This window comes from Cheilinus undulatus, linkage group 19 (genome assembly GCF_018320785.1).
Source record: "Cheilinus undulatus linkage group 19, ASM1832078v1, whole genome shotgun sequence".
In the NCBI taxonomy this organism is placed as follows: domain Eukaryota; kingdom Metazoa; phylum Chordata; class Actinopteri; order Labriformes; family Labridae; genus Cheilinus; species Cheilinus undulatus.
The window spans coordinates 9,418,982-9,439,233 of NC_054883.1; the positions used below are offsets into that span (position 1 = coordinate 9,418,982).

General features: G+C 41.4%; 1 protein-coding gene across 2 annotated transcripts in view; it reads right to left on the reverse strand.

Moving 5' to 3' along the window:
• The window catches only part of plxdc2b (plexin domain containing 2b), a 175,016-nt gene extending 168,580 nt beyond the window's left edge, over positions 1–6,436 (reverse strand). For both annotated transcript variants that reach the window (XR_005993389.1, XM_041814140.1), the window contains exon 1: positions 5,993–6,436. Coding sequence is in view for 1 of the 2 variants with exons in the window: in XM_041814140.1 (XP_041670074.1) it covers positions 5,993–6,086 (94 nt within the window). In the remaining variant the exon portion in view is untranslated. The remainder of the gene's footprint in view (positions 1–5,992) is intronic.
• Positions 6,437–20,252: the final 13,816 nt, after the last annotated feature.

Consider the following 20,252-nt stretch of genomic DNA (forward strand, 5'->3'; position numbering starts at 1 on the left):
AGCGGTGAACATTTATGCATTACGTACAAAGGCATTTTTGGAAGGATTAAAATCTCCAGACACTCTGATGGGTTTGAAAGAAATCCATTTAAATTAATCTTCTGTGGGCTCAACATTACATCAAGGTCGGCTGTAAACATTTAACATCTTTTTTCTTTTCTGAAATCCTTGGCTTTATTCTTTACTACATCTGCAATAGACACTGGGCAGTCTGTACAAAAAGCTGTTGGTTAAATTGCGAGTGAGTTTTGTGCATACAATTTGTTTTAAACATTGTGTTGCACGAGAGTGCAAAACATATACTGGAGCAAGAAAATATGGAGGAGAGCTTAGAAAAACACAGACACGGCCACTTTTGCTTGGCCCTCCCATCGAAACATTCAAACTTACCGGGTGACAACAGGGCATTAAGTTTCACAAAAAACTCCAGATAAGATAAACTTTATACAGTTTTGAAGTTCAAATAAAATACTTTGTCAAGCCTAGCCTGAAAAAAGATGTGCATTATATTACTGAAGCTATTAAGAGACACTGAAAGCCTAAAACATGGGAGTAAGAGCAGTTTTTGGCCTGGGACTGAAATATTTCAACGGATTCCTGCACAAAAGCTAAATCTGCCAAAGTAGAGAAATATGACCAGCACTAATTCAAAGGTCCAACAGTCCTTCGCACACGGGCAGACCAGACCTATAAAGGTTTTTAAGTTAGCGTTAATGACATAAAAACAGGTCAGATCAGACAGCTTTAATAGGAAACGTCTGTCCTCAAAAATTTTCAGCATTGTTCACAAAACCACTACAGGCAATTTCACTTCATTTCTGTCAGTCTGTCTTCTTTCTGATGGACTATTCTGCTCATTCTCCCAAATTGTGTCACCCTATTCTGCTTTTTTGTGCAAAATCTGATAAAAACATTTTCTTGAATCCTTTCTTCAGCCATCTTTTGTTGTCTTCTCCCTGCAGCAGTTTCCCCTGTAACTGGGCCACTGAGATTTCCTGGCATAACTGGTTTATCTCTTTGCCCTCAGTGTGATGTGAGCTTAAGTACACAAACAGAACAAAACCACAGAAAGTTGAGACTGTATGAGGCATATTTGAGATACTGCTGAATATGCAGCAGAAATTCTCATTTTTGTGGAGTATGTCATGTTGAAAATGGTCACTTTGGGGGATTTAATGCATTTTGGCGAAGAACTAATTTTGAATTCTCTCCAGATGAGCGACACATTCATCTTGAAAGCGGTAGAAAATTGTCCAAGGGAATTTTCACATCCATAAAACATCTTTCCTGTAATTTATACGGTTTATCATCATTCACTAAAAAAGTGTTATATTATCGCTGCTAAGCTGCTGTAATTCTTCCCTCCAGTAAGCAAAGAGGCCTCCTCCCTCTTTATAATTCTCCATATTTTTCCTCTACAGCCAAAATAAAACCCACCCTTCTCTCTTTAGTTAAAATATTTCACTCCTCAGTTGATGATCAAGCCTCTCCTCTGGCAGTAGAGTCATCATCGGGAGGAGCAGATAACAACTTGTGTGTGAACGACTCTGCGGTCTACCATGCAGCTGTGGATCCGTGGTTTATCATGAATGGAAAATGCTTGTCATCTCCCCCTGAAGCGCTGACGTTCAGATCTGTATCGCTTTGTAACAAGGCTCCTACTCCTGCTTTTGACCTTTTAAAACTTGCTCAGATAGATGAGATCCGCAACTCAATAAACCAGACAAAATCTCGTAGAAAGTTACGGATAAATACTAAAGCGACTGATTACTCCAATTGAAAGTGAAGGAGGTTTGAGCCACATGAAAGACAAATAAGGAAAAGCTAAAGAGGAGCTTAACTACGCCGGGTTTCATTAACTACAAGACTCTTTGCTCTTTGTTTTGAAGCCTATTGAACTCTGCGTGCCGCTCCAGTCATCAGACTGGGCTTCTTTGCAGAGCAAAAGGGTGCAGGGAGATCAGGGACTGGGCCGGGCGTGACTAATGCAGGTGCCTGGTGCTGCAGTTGCATGCTGGTACAGAGGGGGACGACCCTTCCTCTATGCATCCAAGATGTATGGCACGACCCACTGTGGCTGCATATAAACCCTAGTCAACGCCACCGCTGTCGCCGCCCCTCCCTTTTCTCTCAAAAGTACCCCACCCCCGTCGGCCATTCATGGCAGGTCCTTTCAGCGGGTCATTGAGAGGGCCAATAAAGAGGCCAGCTCATTTTGCCCGTCCTGAAATGTGCAGTGTCAGAAAGAGAGGGGAGACACAAGGGAGGGAGGGATGGCCAGTGGGGGTGAGATTCCAAGGAGGCTTACAATCTCCTCGCTAGAGGAGACGGAGCTAGACCTCCCATTCTGTGGGGAAATGTCTGTGCAGACAGTTTATGACAGGAATCATCTGACATCAAGAGAGTAGAATGACAGATTTTATGTTTTTTACACAGTTTGTGTTTTTTGGTAAAAGAGGCATCACTTAATACATCCTGTAGCTGCTGACAGCTGAAATTCTTAACTGTGGAAAGAGTGAGGTCTTTCATTATTTGTCATTGGTTTGTGGCATTTATTAACCCTGTCTGAAACATTACTGCAAAGGAAAATTTAAGTGTTTTCTCCTTGACGTGTAACACTGCTTTTGGTGCAGCAACAGTCTGATACGAGACATTACAATATGATATGATATGATACAATACAATACAAAATGCTATGGGACTGTAATGGATGCCACCTTTGCAATGAGACAGTTCACAAAATTTCATCCTGCTGGATATTCCACAGTCAACTGTAAGTGATATTATTACAAAGTGGAAGTGTTTAGGAACAACAGCAACTCAGCCACAAAGCAGACAACTGAGTAAGATCATAGACAGGGGACAACAGCTGCTAAGGCACATGGTTGCCAATGCTCTGCTGATTCCATAGCTGAAGAATTCTGAACATGGCAACTTTGAGGAAGTTACTTTATACCAACATTAGTAATCAATAGTAACATCTGATCAGCTTAGACTGATGACTACTAATCAGAACACCACCTGCATTCCATTTCTGAAGCATTTTTCTCTATGCAATGACACAGTATAGATTAGTGACAGTGTTCATTGATTGAGTCGTTGAGGCAAAAATTGAGGCTGAAATAAAGTGTGAAATTGTGAGTAAGCCCATCTGAGGGCATCATCAGTGGTGTGGAGGGATTGACATGACCCTGGTAGTGTTCTGGATGCCCTTGCATATTAGGAGGGGTATGGGAAAATAAACTTTTGAAAGAATAACAAAGTCCACACCTTAAGGGTGGCGTATAGGGTGGATGTGGTGAGTAAGCAGCCTAAGGTACATCCAGGCACGTAGGGTTGCTATGAGCCCCTGGTCATACAAGGGCTGCCCCAAGGGCCAGAAAACTACCGGTGGCCTCTGAGCATATCACCAGAGAAGAAGAGGCCAGGTGATGAAATGTTAAAAGGTCTGACATAGATACAACATTCCTATACATCATGGTGCAAAGTTTGGCCTTTCTATTTCTTTCAGATGTGCATTAAGTGAATTTCAGCCGAGCCACTACTGACATTTCAATCTGAGCAGAGCAGACAGACTCAAACAGGAAGTCAGACACGGACAAACCTGAGTGATGTCAAAATAAAACACCAGGTACAGACTGCTGATTGTTGTGTCCATCTTTTTAAAATCTTTTAAAAGCTGCTCTGAACTTCACTGCACTGCAGAAACTGATTCAACAACAGATTCAAGTGGAAAGAACCCTGTGGACACAGACCCTTTGGAAATTGTGGCTAAGCCTCTTTACATTGCACGCAGTCCCATTTGGGTTGAATAATTCACTGACTTCAGCCGTAGTTTGTCAACATCACAAGTTCTTTCTTCTGCAGACACCTGTCGTGATGATTTGAGAAGAGATGTGCTGGCTCAGAGCTGCACCAGTCTGAGTATTTTTTCCAACTCCAATTGAACCCAAACCACTTCTGGCAATCAGATCCAATCTCTCAAAATGAAGGTCAATTGGCATGTTCTCTGCAGCTCACCCTCTGATGTGCTTTTGAGTATACTTGTATGATTATGTGGCTGTGAGTGCGCGTGTGCATGATTGCAGAGGCAGCTGCCGGCAGCATGATAGATGAGGAGTGTCACGTCGGAGCTGGAGACGTCCACATTGTCGCCTTTGAGTGCATTAACCCTCTGTGCCAACGTCCATGAGCCTGCAGAGAAACACAACACCACAGACGCATCCAGAACCACAGTCTTAGCACATTAACAGCCCCCAGAGCAGGCTTTTAAATCAAACCACCTCATTATGTGAGGCAAGGCTTTTTCTCTCACGCTCTCTTTTCATTTCCCCTATCGACAAGCAGACGCTCTCCAGACTCTAGTGGAACATCTCTTTTTTTCCACTGGAGAGCAAATTAACCCCCAAATCAGCCCCAATTTCATGAACTGGCGAGAGCATCAGCCGGTTAACATCACAAGCTGAAAGCTTTTTATAAAAAAAGATGCATTGAGCTCACAGGATGTTGTGTAATTTCACCCAGATGTGCTCCACAGCTCATCTAACTAATAAATGCAAGGAGGAGACTGAACGCTTTAAGCGGCGTGCGCATTTTCAGCCACTTTGTGGGAGCTTCCCTAGTGGTAAAAGTGTATTTTATCTTCCATTTGCTGTCTATTAATAATCTAAGGCAGGACTCCGAGTGGAGGTCAGTCCACGATGAGGGAAGCACCTCGCCTGGGTGTCTAAAAATACTGTCCTACATGCTAAAAGTGTCCAGCTTGAGCAGGAGAAGAGGCTTTTAGGAGGGAATGCTCCTGGAGCTGTGGAGTTGTAACCTCTAAAACAAGCCCCATTCTGAGGTTTTCCCATGAGGAACACAGAAACCAGGTTGTGTAGAGGCACACAAGCTGTTGTTTTCCACAAAAGCACAAATGAGCTGGAGTCCAGCAGCAGCAGAAGCAGATTGATTTAATTTTGACATTGTGTGAAACCTGCAAGAGTGTGAGCGATAGCATCTCCCCAAACAAAGCCATGCATTCCAGTTACTCTGTGGTCTGAGCACACGCACGCTCACACACTGGTTTAATTTACAGTCACTGTCAGCAGCCTAACATTTCTCCAACCCCTATCTGATATGTGATGAAACACTGCAGCCAGCAATAAAAGCCTTGGGAAACAAGAGCTCGCCTGTGTGGACAGAACCAACGTTTGGCAGGAACTTATTCCCCCAACTGTCAGATATGTGAGAGCGTACAGTAGCCTATGGGATGAGCTAGATTTGAGATTACAGGGCTGTAGGTGTGCAGCCTTTACAGTAGGGATATTGTTCACACTGCAGGAGCAGGAATCTACAAGGGCATAAAGAGGGAAAAGCATGCATTTCCTCTGCAGAAGCACCTGTGCAATGCACAGCAGAGATCTGATAAAAGTTTCAAAAGGTTGCAGGACTTTCCAGGTCATATAAGAGAGAAGGTTCCACATGTAAAACACAGCTAAGGCACTCACAAAGGCGATTAAAAATTGATCTATGCAGCTTTGATTGTCCTTACTACTTTACTGTACTATGTACAGTTAAATTAGCCCAGCCTGGAGGAATATGCATGAGAAAATGTTAATAAAGCAAGCCAATTAATTCAAACTTGTAAAAATATTATAATTGGCAAAGTCTTTGATCCAGACAGTAAAAAGGAAGTTAGTAGGTCAACACAGCCTCGTATACAGCCTAAAAATAAGACCATGAAAGAGAAACAGCCTGCAGGCTGTCTGTCTTTCTTTTTCTTGCACACACAAGCTGTACTTTATTGTAGGGTGATGAATAGACGTGTGTAGACGATGCATTCAGCTTTAAAGGAAGTAAATGTCACGTAAAAGCGATCTTTTTCACCTGCAAGTGCGCACAGGAAGAGTCACTCCTGTTTGTTTTGCAAAAGCAACTGACTTTAACATTAAATCAGGACTTTAGCTCAGTTATCCCAGGTCTGCTAACAGGATAAGGTGCTGCTCCTTACCGTTACTAGATGAGATCTCGGCTCGTGCACTCCTCACACACTGCAAAACTAAAACAACTCCAACGAGGAGGTCGAACGCCTTCCCAGCTGCCATATCCAACTTCTGCTTTCCTCTTATTATTCCGTGTTTTTTTTTTGTACGATTAAAGAGTGGTCTCCGTGTTCGTCCCGCACTGCTTCCCCCCAGCACGGACTCCGTAACTCCTCTGGCTCTCGTGCTGCTTTTAAAACGGAAACCTGCCTGCGCTGCACTCGCTGCACCGAGCCTGTTTTTGTTGTCCAGCGTGCGCCACACTGCGCGCTCCTGGAGAGACAACGCGCTCGTCCTACCAGCTCTCCACCTCCGGTCAACACACACAAAAAAAATAGTACCAGCAGAGAAAGAAGAGAAAAGTTCCCAAGTTAAATGCTCGTCCCAGCTCCGCAGACTGGTCTCATCCCACAGCTCGGAGGTGCAGTGTGTGAGTTCTGCTGCGCTCCTGGAGAAGACAGTGCGCTCCCCTCCGTCATCAGCGCCTCCTAGCCAATGGTTCTTCTTCGTCTGTTTGATGCTCAGGCTGGAAGTGTGTGTGCAGGAGAAGAAGCGGAGGAGACAAACACACAAAGCGTCTCCGGCTGCCGGGGAGACTTTCAGATTTTTTGCCTGAGGATGTTATGAGCAGCGTGTCTGACAAGCAGCGGCTGAGTGATGTGGAAAGAAGCCTTCAGGAGCTTCACGCGCTGCTGCTGTAGGCCTCCTGTTTGTGAGCAGACAAAAGATGTTCAGCATCTTACAGGCTGTCCTCGGGGACATTTCTCACGTTTTGTATAAAGGACAGAGCTTAATACAGATTATACATTGTTGGCAAACGTTTTATAGGAACACATTAGACTTTTTGCTTTGGCAGAATTTACGTTAATTCGAGGTTTTAAGGTTATTTAAAGCTCTTGTGAGGAACTTGAGCTCATCTCAGTTTTGGCGCCCTCCTGTGGACAAAGCTTTATCTTTAAACCTTATACTGTGATCCAGTGTGCTACATTCAATTTAAATTTGATCAACTTTAAAGCTCCTGTGAGGAACTTTTGATTTGTGTTGACTTTGGTGCCACCCTGTGGACAAAGAAGTGTCTCAGTACGCTGCCCAGTAAATGCTACTGGTGGCATTTTTTTAAAGTAAAACTGTTCACCTGCTTTCTTTGAATAATCAAAAGTATAAAGGAAAGACTGTTTCAGCATTTCCCTACCTGCTCCAAGACAGTTTGGTTGCAGACCATAAATATCAGACGGCCACTTTCACAACCCTTACTGTTAGACACCTCAGAAAGGAAGTGCTGTAATTTGTTGGTACAACTTTTTCCAGTTTTATTTATTTTATCCATAAATAAAAAAGAGAAAAGGTCAGATGTCTAACCCAGGGTTAAATTATGCATAGACCCATTTTAGAAGCAGTTACATGACCAGTTGCTTGCTTTAGCTTAAGCTAATGCTGACATACAGTGCTTAAGAAATGTATTAGACCACCTGTCATATTTGTCACAAAGACCATTCAGCATCATGCAGTGCTTTAATGCAGACTCTTTCATTTTCAGTCAGCTCTCCGTGTTTTACCATTTTAAATATGAATGAGGAATTTCAAACTGAATTCACCTTTTTATACCCAAATTTGAACATAGTTAATGTTGCTATGTAAGCCAAATGGAACTAAGTTAGCTTCAGTAAATGTAGGTAAAGGTAACATGACTATGTAAACTACGCAGATGACTTAGCTACGTAGCTTATGTTGCTATGTAAGCCAAATGTAACTAAGTTAGCTTCAGTAAACATAGCTAAAGGCAACATAGCTACGTAAACTACGCAGATGACTTAGCTACGTAGCTTATGTTGATATATAAGCCAAATTTAACTAAGTTAGCTTCAGTAAACATAAGTAAAGGTAACATAGCTATGTAAACTATGCAGATGACTTTGCTACGTAGCTTATGGACCAAATGTTAGCTGCGTTACTGCTTAACCAACTGCCTTATGCACTTTAACACCTTATACACTTTGTAATGGTCCTTTTTTTCCTGGTCAGTCTTGAGCACAGTCATATAGCCACCTCATGTACAGTAGGTCTTTGTATGATATTGTATTGTTTAAGTTGTTTGGTCTCCATGTTGTCTGGCCTTGTGTTTATTTCTATTTTCATTATGAACCTGGTTAATATACACTTTAAAGTGTTTACCATCAGACTGCTAGGGAACTATGGATGGAAATTACCATTTGGCTACAATCTGGCACGTTAGCATGTCCATGTTCATTAATGTGCACTGTCCCTACAATAAATAAATAAATAAATAAAATAGGTATATCAGTGAGCTTTATGAGCTTTAGCTTTAGCTATATTTGCTACGTTACCAACCTAGCTTATGCAGCTAACGGGGCTGCGCCAGCTATGTTTCTGTGTTAGAATGTTTTAATGGAGGACTAGCATTTTATTTTCTTTATACACACTGTTTACTCAGCTTTATTAAACATTTTCTAATTAGGTTTTTAACTTTTTGGTACCCTAACCCCTACCTTAACCCTTACTCTAACCTAACCAAAGCTTTAACCCTTTTTTATTTTGAAAGCTTTCGCCTGTATTTCCATTCTGATAGGTGTCTCTCAGTAGGCTAACGGTCTGCCAGAGAAGGTGTCTGAGAGCTACAGCCTTACTGCAGCCAGACCCCTCATCACACTGCAGAATTTAAAGAAACTGAAACAGACATAGCCCTAATAATCCTCTCACTGATAGTTCTTTGCTTTTTGCCATAAAGAGAATGGGTGGTTTCAGTAATTTGGAGTCCCTAGATAAAGAGTGATATTAGGCCTTCATAGCCGGTTTAGCCAAACACAATCAAAGTTGAATGACCAGAATATTTAGAGGCATCTCCTTTTAGGTCCCAAAGCCAAAGAACTGCAGGACAGACAAAAATCTGAAATGAAAATACCCAAATACTCAACACTACTCAGTCACCATCTTGTAGGGATAATCCTAACTCAAACTCACTACATCCAAATATTTTATCATGTCTCCAGGTATAACTTATGGAAATAAAATGTAAATACTCATTATTGCTTATATAAAAGTCCTTCTGCTGCCACAGACAGTACAAGTTTACTCAATGCATGCTATTTTGACTCACAATGATCCATTGTCAGTAGGTCTATATGTAGCTTTGATCGGCTTGATATGAAATACATTGTTTGACTTTTTGAGAGGCTTGAAGCTTGCTGGTCCTCCTCAGGAACTTTGTCTGATAATGTAACTCTATTTTGATGCTATTTCATCCCTCTTGACACCTTGTTTACATTCTAAATACTCAGCCTGATTGTTGAAATCTTTTTTTGGTTTGTATCTCATATTTGATGTGCACCATTGCCTATGATTCAAGTCTCCTTGGTTTATAACCCCTAGGTGTGTGAAATGGTTCGAGCACCCATGTTAAAGATTATCAGCAATAGTTAGGTCTTTTTAATGATAAAATCCACTCCATGTGCTGCATCCTTCTTCAAATGATCAGCTTTAAAGCTCTTTTTGGTTGTGTTGATTTTGGCACCACCTGGGTATGTCTATACTGAGCTTGTCTTGCACCTCCAGACATAGTGTTTGTTGAGCTGCAGGCTCATCTGACACCCCCACTGCCTATAACAAAGTGTTTGCAGACTTAAAAAGTAGTATCAAAATGCATAACTTCACTGCATTCAAGTTACATCTGAAATAAGAACTGCTGTTAGCATCAATCATTTGCACCCAGAGAGCATGTGACAATGTTTGCACCCATGCTTTATAACAAGTTAAAAAATGATAACTATTTTCTGTAGGAGACGTCTTCAAGATGCAGTCTGTTAAAAGTCAACTTAACCACCAATAACCATAAATAAAGGCAAAAGGGGAAGTGAAACAGAGCTATAGGGTTAATGGACCGATGAAAATATAAGAAGCCATGCAAAAAAAAAAAAAGTCCCATCTCCAAGAAATAAAACAGAGAGGCTTGGAAACCTCATATAAGGGAAAATCTTTTCCTCAGTAGCACTCAGCACTCACTCTACTTTTCTTGTGCTCATTTTGCAGGGGAAGAATAAGTTAGACCACATGCTTGTTCCAATTAAGACACTCTCTGTGGGAATTCAGGAGCCACCAGTCATGGAAAATCTCAATATCGGGAGGAAACTCTCACATAAAGGAGCAATTTGAAAATGTACTTGGCTGATTCACATGCATGTTGAAATGTTAAAGTTCATATTTTTGGCACTGAATTGATTTCTAAATGTTTCATAGTGGGTAAAATTGGAATAAAAGTTAGCAAAATCCAAACTCCAGGGGAGAAATATTCAGTGAATGTGTGACGGAGCACAATTTTGGCTTCTAAAATGAGCACAGATCAATAAATAGCAATTACCTCCGCTCTGTCAGTAATTAGTCATTACCTTGATTATCTCCACTGGCTACAGAAAGTCGTCTGTCCCATTATCTCCATAGAGTGGGGAGCCAACCAAAGAGGGTGCAGCAGTGGTGATAGGAACTGTTCTGGATAAAATGCAGCTGCTCATCTGTTGGACCTGAAGACTCAATGAACATGACTTTTACTCTGGAGCAGACTGGTTTAGTCTTTTTGCACTGGGTTTAAAGATGATTGAAGAAAACAATTTACACAACTTATTCTAAAATAGACATATTTAAAGAGAGGAAACACAAAAAACATGAAATACTGGAATAACTACTAGCAAAACAAGGGGGGGCTTAGTTTTTGAGTGAGAGCATGTGATTTTTATCTGGGTTACTCAGGCTACCTGTGGGCGTGGCAGATCCAGGAAGGGTCAGGGCCACCACATTATTAGGGCTGGCTTACACAGGGGCTACCCAAAAGTTTGACCTATAATCATAAACATTTTTACCATTAGGCTAAGGTATGTTGTTGCCTCAGGCCTCATGCTCCAAGAAGCCTCGATAATGTCTTTTAAAGTGTGCATCAAATATGAGGTATACATGTAAAATTACTTTTAGTGATTACCAAGTGCATTCTGAATAGAAATATGGGGCCAAGAGAGAGTAAATAGTTTCAAATAGAAACTGATTTTTTAAAAGGTCACAAGGGAGGACGGCAGGCCCAAACAGCAAGGTTCAAGCCCCTCAAAAGCAAATTATACGAAGGAAGATCCTTCTGCTTCTCCTTAACTGCTGTCTAACTGATATTCAACTTGCTCTGAACTCTGGTTGACTTTCTTTGTTAGCTGTCTCTGTGGCTGGGTGATCATCATAAAAGTCAAAAGTTTCAAATCAATTTGCAAAATCTCAACTCAGAAAGTTCTGCCATTCTCCAATGTATTCCTCTTTGTTGTGTTTTGCTGGTCTGGCTGGAACTACGCCAGCTTGGCTTGGCTATGCTGCTCAACACTGCACCCTGGAGTCTCAGTCACATGTCAGCATTTGGTCCATACCCGCATCAAATGCAGTGTATCAGTGGGAACTTAAGTACGATTAGGCCCCATGTTAAATTTTAGGGTTAGAAATATGTCAGAAATAAGCATAGTTAATCTTAGATTAAAAAAATGGTAATAGATCATTTGAAACTATACAGGGAGTAATTTTTATGTGTAACTCATGCATTTTTAATGTATGCAGGCACAAAGTAGCCGTCAGTGTCTTTTTACATCATGTTTTTGTAACTAGACTGACAGAAAATATGAAGTCAGAATTATTGAGCTTTCTTTAGAAATCTGTAACTTTTCTAGGGTTGCCCTTTGTAACATTCCTGGGTTGACCTCTGTAACTTTCGTGGGTTGACCTCTGTAACTTTTCTAGGGCTGGCTTTTGTAACTTTTGTGGCTTGGCCTCTGTAACTTTTGTCAGCCTGGCAATGCTGTGACTAATTTATTTTATAATAGAGATGTTAGGCAATTTGTAACATCCAATCTTTTAAGAATATAACTTAGTCTTGTTTCATTTGAATATGGGATGCTGTTATTGTGGAACAACAGAAGACAATATTTTTGTATTTGTATTCGTTTTCACCATCATGTAAATATGGACCAAGTTTGCCGTGACTGAGACAAACCTTACAACCACCCTGTCTTCACCTACATTGTTTAACTTTGTGTTTAGTTGAGAGTTGACAACTACAACCACCCTAGAAAGAAATAAAACCACGCTACTTAGTGATGAATTCCCTCATAAAAGCAGATTGTTTTTGACAAGTTCAGTGTTGCTGTTAGAGCTATGAAGGAACCAGATCATTTATCCACTACCAGGATAAAATGCAGTTCTGAGGCTAGGAAAACACTCCTTTTCCTACATCTTTATTTTTCTTTCTTTCCCTGTGTGACTTTTTCTAAGGAGTTTAATCATCACAGACTCAGCGGCCACATCTCTCTATGCTGTCTGCTGTTCTAATCACCTCATTCCACAACTCTAGCAAAAGGAAGCCAAGCTAGTCATCTGTCAACCAGTCTGAAAATCTCTCAAAGCCTACTCTTTCAGAGCTCTTTCAGCCTTTCTCTCCCCATCTCTCACAAACCACGCCTGACTCCTTGTTCCTGACGTATGGCAGGAACAGTCGTCGATGACGTGAAGTGAACCTTTGCTTGGCTGAGTACCTCACCGCACTCCATTCTCCCAGGGGTGATCTTAAAAAGCATCAAAACGTCTGTGATGAAATTAATAAAACGAAGTGGGCGGCTTCCAGCTGCATCAAGGCACTCAGATTTTAGGGCACTGGGATAAGTGTAAATTTTCCACGTAACGCTCATGTCTGGATTCGAGCCCCACTTGTTGAGTTTGGGAGCAGTATGTCACGGCGGCATTTATGACACTTGGCTGCTCATTAAACGCCGAGCAGAGGGAGGTGGAGTGGCAATTGAAAAAACGCTGAGGGGAACAGGCTCTGCTCTGTTTCTGTCTTTCCATTAAAGCATGCCACTGCCCATTATTAGCTTTTCCATTTCACCATTATATTAACAAGACCTGAAAGCACACAATCATTTACTTTGCTATGAATGGAAGACTGAAAAGGGTTTCCTGTTTCAGGGACTATATTTAGTTGCTGGGAACTAGATAAGTTCACCAATTTGATCTTGTTTTTGGAGGAGTTAATGTGATAAAATAGGGTTGGATGTGTATGATGAAGACAATAATAACATAAATGGAATAGTTTCAAGAAAAAAAGGAGCTCCTGAAAAAGTTCAAACAGGTATTTTCTCTCTAATGATCCCCCCTTTCCTCCCTATTGGGATTTTCTTTTTTTTGCTCCAACCTTTTTGTTTTGACTTGAAACTCCCTGGTAACTCAAGCATTAAATCCAGGCAATAATTTCCTTTAATCCTATTTATGCTGCTGCCTATCCACTTTTGAAAAATCTTAATCCTGACCCCTCTATCCATGAAAACTACAGGCTGATGTCCAAGATGCCTTTTCCATCTAAGCTATTAGAAAAGGCAGTTGCCAAGCAGCAAACATCTGATCTGAATGAGCGTGGCAATTTTAGATAATTTTCTCCTCCTTCCTTTGCTGTCATTGAATGGAGACTCTCTGTACTCTGTTAATGCAGGCTGATGCAGAGGAATACTCAGTGGTGGTCATTTAAGACCTGAGTTCAGGGTTTGCCACTGACACTACAACGACAAAAATATTCAGCCCAACCTACTTAGAACTAGACTAGGTAAAAACCTAGTATATGGCTGACTGCGACTATCAGGGATGCCTGTGGAAATGCCTGACTGAAATGTGTGTTCTGGCAGAGTGATTTTGTACGGCGCCCCAGACATGACATGGTCAAAAAAAATTAAATTGTGGCCACAATATAGCTATAACTTGCACACGAAATACCAATTCATGGCCACAAAATACCAATTCATGGCCACAAAATACTAAATCGTGGCCACAAAAATTGTATAATGTGTGAACGAAATACTAATTAATAATACCAATATCATTTCTGGACAGCTGGGTAAGCAAATCGAGTGCACCTTCTCTAAGGTCTAAGGTAGAGGCAGTAGAAGGGCTAAAGCTACACAGTGGTCAGGGATAGTTTGATTGAATTTTATTTCAGGCTGGGAATGAGCTACAATGAGCTGGTTTTAGCAAGAACAGCAGTCCAGTTCAGGGTAAACAGCAGCGGTCCTACAGCGACATCCAAGCTAACAGCTAACACCAGACAATACAGGACAAGCCCACCGCTGTGATCGGAAAGCCATCCCGAAACAGACCGGGGGGAGAGCAAGAACATTTTTCTGTGATGGAAAGCTTTCAGTGTTGCTCTCTGCTGCTGCGGCTCAGTCCCAGCTAATGACTGCACTAGCAGGCCTACTAGCAGTACTACTAGTCCTAAAGAGCCATTTCTGGTTCTTTGGGACTTCAAAGAGACATTATCCACTAATGGAGAAAACTTGGAACAACAGTGAACCTTCAAGGAGTGGCCAGCCCACAAAAATTATTCCAAGAATGCATCAACATCTAAACCAAGGGGTCACAAAAAATCCAGAACAACATCTAAAGACCTGCAGGCCTCACTTGACTCATGTTGTGATTCAACAACTAGAGACTGGGCTAAAAAGCCAGTCATGAGAGAATTCCAAGGCCAAAACTGCTGACCAAAAAGACCACAAGGGCTCATCTCACATTTGCCAAAAAACATCTTGATGGCCCCCAAGACTTGAGAAAATATTCTGTCGACTGATGAGACAAGAGTTGAAGTTTTTTATATTATTTCATTAAAAGAACATCACTCCAACAGTTAAACACAGTGGTGGTAGTGTGATGGTCCAAGGCCGCTTTGCTGCTTCAGGACTTGGATGTCTTGCTGTAATTGATGGAACCGTGAGTTCTGCTCTCTACCAGAAGATCCTGAAGGAGAATGTCCAGCCATCAGTTTGGGACCTCAAGCTCAAGCGCAGCAGTGGGTTATGCAGCAGGATAATGATCCATCTGAATGGCTTGTTAAACAAATAAAGGTTGTGGCATGGCCTAGTCAGAGTCCAGACTTATATCTGACTGAGATGATGGGGCATGACCTTAAACAGGCCGCTCAAAAACCCTCCAATGTGGCTGAATTGAAACAATCTTGCAAAGAAGAGTGGGCCAAAATTCCCCCACAATGGTGGGAAAAACTGTTCCCAAAAGTCTGCTTGTAGTTGTTTCCGCCAAGGGTGGCACAACCTGATATTAGGTTAAGAGGCCATTGATTTTTTCACATCATACCAGTCAGGTTTGAATGGCTAAAAAAGGCCTCAGACATGTCAAATCTACTCCCCTCAGAAGTTTTTAAACAAATGATCATATATTGATCCAAACCCACTGTGTACCTCTAGTTTGTTGGAGAATAAATGACTTTTAGAGACCAGCTCAATAATTCACCAAAGCCTCATCTGGGGATCGCATGTAGAAAACAGTTAGCTTAATATGCTCATTAATTCTGCATGTTTGATGGAAAGACTTGTGTATTTAGAAGCTTAATCAAGCATTATTTCACAAAGAGGGAAAGCAGCAGAGCATGAGACAGGTCGATATTTACTGTGGATCAGAATAGGGTGCAATTAGTTGCACACGATGCATAAAAAACCTTCACAATTCGTCTGGCGTCATAATTAACCTTTACAGTACAACAAATGAGGTAGTTAGGGCGTAGATAAAACCCTTTAACAGCTTCAATCCTTTTATGAGGAGTGGTCAGACTTCCTGGAAATAGGAGAAGGGTGGACAGCTTTTACTGAATATAGAGAGAAGAAACATTTTCTGCAGCCCCAGAGGAGGAAAAAGCCATTTCTGAGCTGCACTATTAAAGGAAAGGGGGGTAAATTTCACCTTGACCTTGGTGGGCTGGTTGGGCGACCCCTGTTTCCCGAGCGGCAGGAGGAAAGGAAAATGTGTCTGGAAGCTGTGAAAGCAGGTTGACAGCCGAGGATGGGAGAGGACTCAGCTGAGCAGTTATGCAAATGAAGCACGAGCCAACTAGCACTTTGACAGGGGGGAGTCCTTAAAGGCCGTCTTTGCTGAACTCTTCAGGAGCGTTTTCATTACGGGAACCTCTCACGAGCCGAGTGGTAGGCAAACAAAGCAGTGACCTTTAGATGGACTCAGCTCTGTGATTAACAAAACTGTGACAACAATAGCTCCGGTGAGAAAAGCTGACTAATGTTGCTTCACCAACATCACAAGGACAAAAGCTGGTGGAGTGTAGCTGCTCTCCTTTGTGCTATTTAACAACGCACATGACGAAGCTTCCAGAAAACAGGACAAAAAGCATTGATGGTTTTCAGTCAGCAGGGGATCATGGGAGAGTGTGCATGCTAGGCTAGGCATGAGTAAGGCGCTGCTGTTTGTTTGCCTCGCCATGCTAGTGTTAAAGGTTTTGTATGAGCTATTGACTGTAGTTTTGTACGGTCAAATGTCAAAGGGTTGAGACAAACAAACATCGATGTGGAAGCTGTGAAAAGGCTGAGCTGGTGTTTCAGGTCAATCACTGCTTTGTTTTGTCCTGCATTTGGCTCCTGAAAAGTAAAATAGTGCACAAATAACTAATCAGTATACCACACACACCTTCCCAAAACAAAAGTCTGGGTTTCAAGAGGAAAATATCACACATTAACTGGATTAAAAGGGTTTTTAAGGAGCTTAATTTCTATTCAGTGCTGCTTTGCAAAGGCAGAGAGCGGTGCCGTGAAACAGTCACCTTGAAAAAATTGATTTCAATTTTCCAGCAGCTCTGAAGGTTACAAGCATGGCGGCCTAAGAAATTAAATTTTATACAGAAAATGCAGGTACAATTCTCAGAACAACCCAAAGAGGAAAATAAGAGCTATTTTCTCTCTCTCTTCTCTTTATAGTTTTCCATTCTTATACACTGCCTGGCCAAAAAAAAAAAAAGTCGCCACCAAAAAAAGGTCACACACAGTAATATTTCGTCGGACCGCCTTTAGCTTTGATTACAGCACGCATTCGCTATGGCATTGTTTTGATAAGCTTCTGCAATGTCACAAGATTTATTTCCATCCAGTGCTGCATTCATTTTAATATTGATGAAGGGAGAGTCTGACCACTGCGCAAAGCCTTCTCCAGCACATCCCAAAGATTCTCAGTGGGGTTAAGGTCTGGACTCTGTGGTGGCCAATCCATGTGTGAAAATGATGTCTCATGCTCCCTGAACCAGTCTTTCACAATTTGAGCCCGATGAATCCTGGCATTGTCATCTTGGAATATGCCGTGCCATTAGGGAAGAAAAAAATCCATTGTTCAAGAAATGAGAAGTTACTCATTGCATCATTGTTTTTGCCACTTTTAACCCAACTTTTGTGCCTCTGTTAACCTATCTTTGCCACTTATAACCCATTTTTGCTACACTTTAATCCCATTTCACCACCGTTTCTGCCTGTTTTTACCACTTTTTGAACCCCTTCTCATGACTTTGGGCCCTTTGTTGCCATGTTTCACCGATTACTGCCACTTTTAATCATTTTTCACCACATTTTCTGCCTTTTATTTCACTTGTAATTTATTTATCACTTTTTAAAACCCTTTCCACCACTTTGTCTGTCTATTATTGCCTCTGTTGACCCATTTTATGCACTATTAACCCATTCCACCACTTTTTATAGATAGATAGATAGATAGATAGATAGATACATAGATAGATAGATGCTCAGTACGACAGGTTTGTGTGGGGCCACTCTTAGCCTAGCCTGCAGCCTGGCTTGTTTGCCCCGCTTCCACCTTCTCGCACAATGCCATCTCTGCCTCCTCCCCATTGGCTGTAGGTGTCGTGCTGTTCCACGTCCTCCTCCTTTCAGTCTCCAAGCACCCCGTTCTCCGGATAATCTCCGTCAGGAGGGATGTAAACTCCGTGGGCACACTGTCAGTTCTGGTGTAAGTGTAGGGCTTTGTTTTGCTGCTAGCGATGGAGCGCCAGGCCACTTTTAATCCTGTTTTACCACCATTTCTGTCAATTTTTGCCACTTTTTCTCTGCCCATTCTTTGCTACTTTCTGCCTATTGGCCTTCTAATAACCTTTTTAACACTATTAACCAATTTCAACACTTTTTATGCATATGTTGTCTACTGTAACCAAATTTCACTATTTTTACGGCCGCTTGTGACCCCCTTTCATCACTTTTTCTGCCTGCTTTCCCCAACTATAACACATTTTTGCAAATGTCTGCCAAATTTTTGCCTATGTGAGCTCATTTAAACCCTTTCTGACCACTTTTAACATATATTTACTACTTTTTAAACCCCTTTTCACGACTTTTTCTGCCTTTCTGGGACTTTTTACCACTTGCTGCCTATGTTTTGCCTCTGTCAGTCTATCTTTGACACTTTTAATCCTATTTCCCCACCTGTTGTTAACCAGTTTTACCGCTATTTACCCCTTATCGGTGCTTTTTAAGCCAGTTGTTGGCAATTTCAACCACTTCTTTTTACATTTATGCTCTTTTTTGCCACATTTGTGCTCAAGTTCCCAAAATCATATATATTTACAGATATATTTTCCAAATTTCTATGAAAATGCCTAAAAAAATCTAATCCAAACTCCTCCCCAAAAACTCAGATAAAATTCCTCAAATTTATAGCAAATTCTCCCAACATTTCAAGAAAATGTTTTCATTTTCAATAGACATTCCAGACAACTGTGTCAAAAATTGTAGTAGTGGAATTTATAACTATGTAGTAGAAAGTCTAACTGGATTGTCCTCATATGTAGATCAAGGCTCTTAGGGAACCACGGTGAGATTTACCAGCTGATGAAGCAGGTTTATAACTTAAATGAATTTGACACACAACATAAATGAAATTTGAATTTTGAGTGAGTTCACTCTGGAGCTGTGCATGCTTATTTCCTTACATGCTTTGTCACTGTAATAAATAGAGAGTTACACTTGGAGAAAATGATGGAGTAAATCTAGTTTTTACTTTGGCTAGCTGTTGTAGAGGCTCTCTGACTAGTTTAAGCTTTCTTTCTGCTTCTCACTCACCATGGCAGTGTAACATGATGTTTTAATTAAAACTTTGCTCTCCTACAAACTTCTGACCAAATACAGCTTTTTTTTTTCGCTCTGTAGGGTACAATGTGTCAGAGGTAAAGACATTGGGCCAATAAAGGCGAGGGCAAAAACAATAAAACTGCGAAGCAGCTCAAAGGCTGAAATTGATCTCTTGGCCCTCTGATAAATCTCTGACCCAGAATCAACCTACAGACTCAGCACAGACCCAACAGTGATGGAGAACCAGACTAAAGAGTCTTGGCACTGGAGATTGTGCTGGTTCATGGTCTAAAAAATTAAAGATTCATAACTTGAAGTTGAACCAATATGAAGGAACAGAGCAGGGGTTGATGTGTTTTTGAGTATAAGTGCAGGCTCTGAGAGCACTCACGTAACTAACAGATTTACCTGACATTTATTATAAATGAGACGGAGGCTGCAGGGCTTCTAGAGGTGGGCTCATGGTTCAACTCCCTTTAAAAGCCAGAAGTACCATCATATTAAAACTAAAGCAAAGATAGAAAATAGCTTCACAGTCTTTGGCTCCTACTCCTAGAATATGGAAGGCCATGGACATTTACTTTGAAATCCTCTGTGTAAGACAGTTTTTAGGCCTATTTCTTCTCATATAAAAAGTCAGCCGAACCTATTTTAGATACGACTGATACACCACCATGCAACATGCATATGTTTTTACCAACATACCAGGATAAAAGTGCTGGATGCACCACAATGACTACAAGTGCAGCAGCCAATATCACACACTGCAAGCCACCTGACACCACTGAAAATGAACTCCCATCAGGTGGGTTTGAAACGAACATATACGGATTATACTGTTTTCTTTTTGTCATCTTTCCTGTGCTAAGCCAGCGGTTTTCTTTTTTCCTCAAGGCACATCAAAGATCATGACAAAATCAGGCATCATAACCATATCCAGGCAAAATAACTCCTTTAAGAGAAGTTAAAATATCTATTGTTGTTGTAAAGCTTTAGCGGTAATGCACAGTCGCACAAATTCCCATGGTGCATTTAATTTGACTTGTCTTAAGGCAGAGCCAAGGTGCTAATCCTTAAACGGAGCTGTCAACCATGATGTCACAGCCAGCATGATAATAATTATAAGGACAGATTCTGAGGCGAAGAAAAACATATCTTACCTGCAGATTTTCACCCATTTCCCATCTCTTAATATGAAAGCAATAGGGTTTATGAGCATTATTGCAGTTTTCTGCAGGGGAGGTCTACATGCTTTGGCTTCACTCCCAGGCATTTGTTTCTCTGTCCA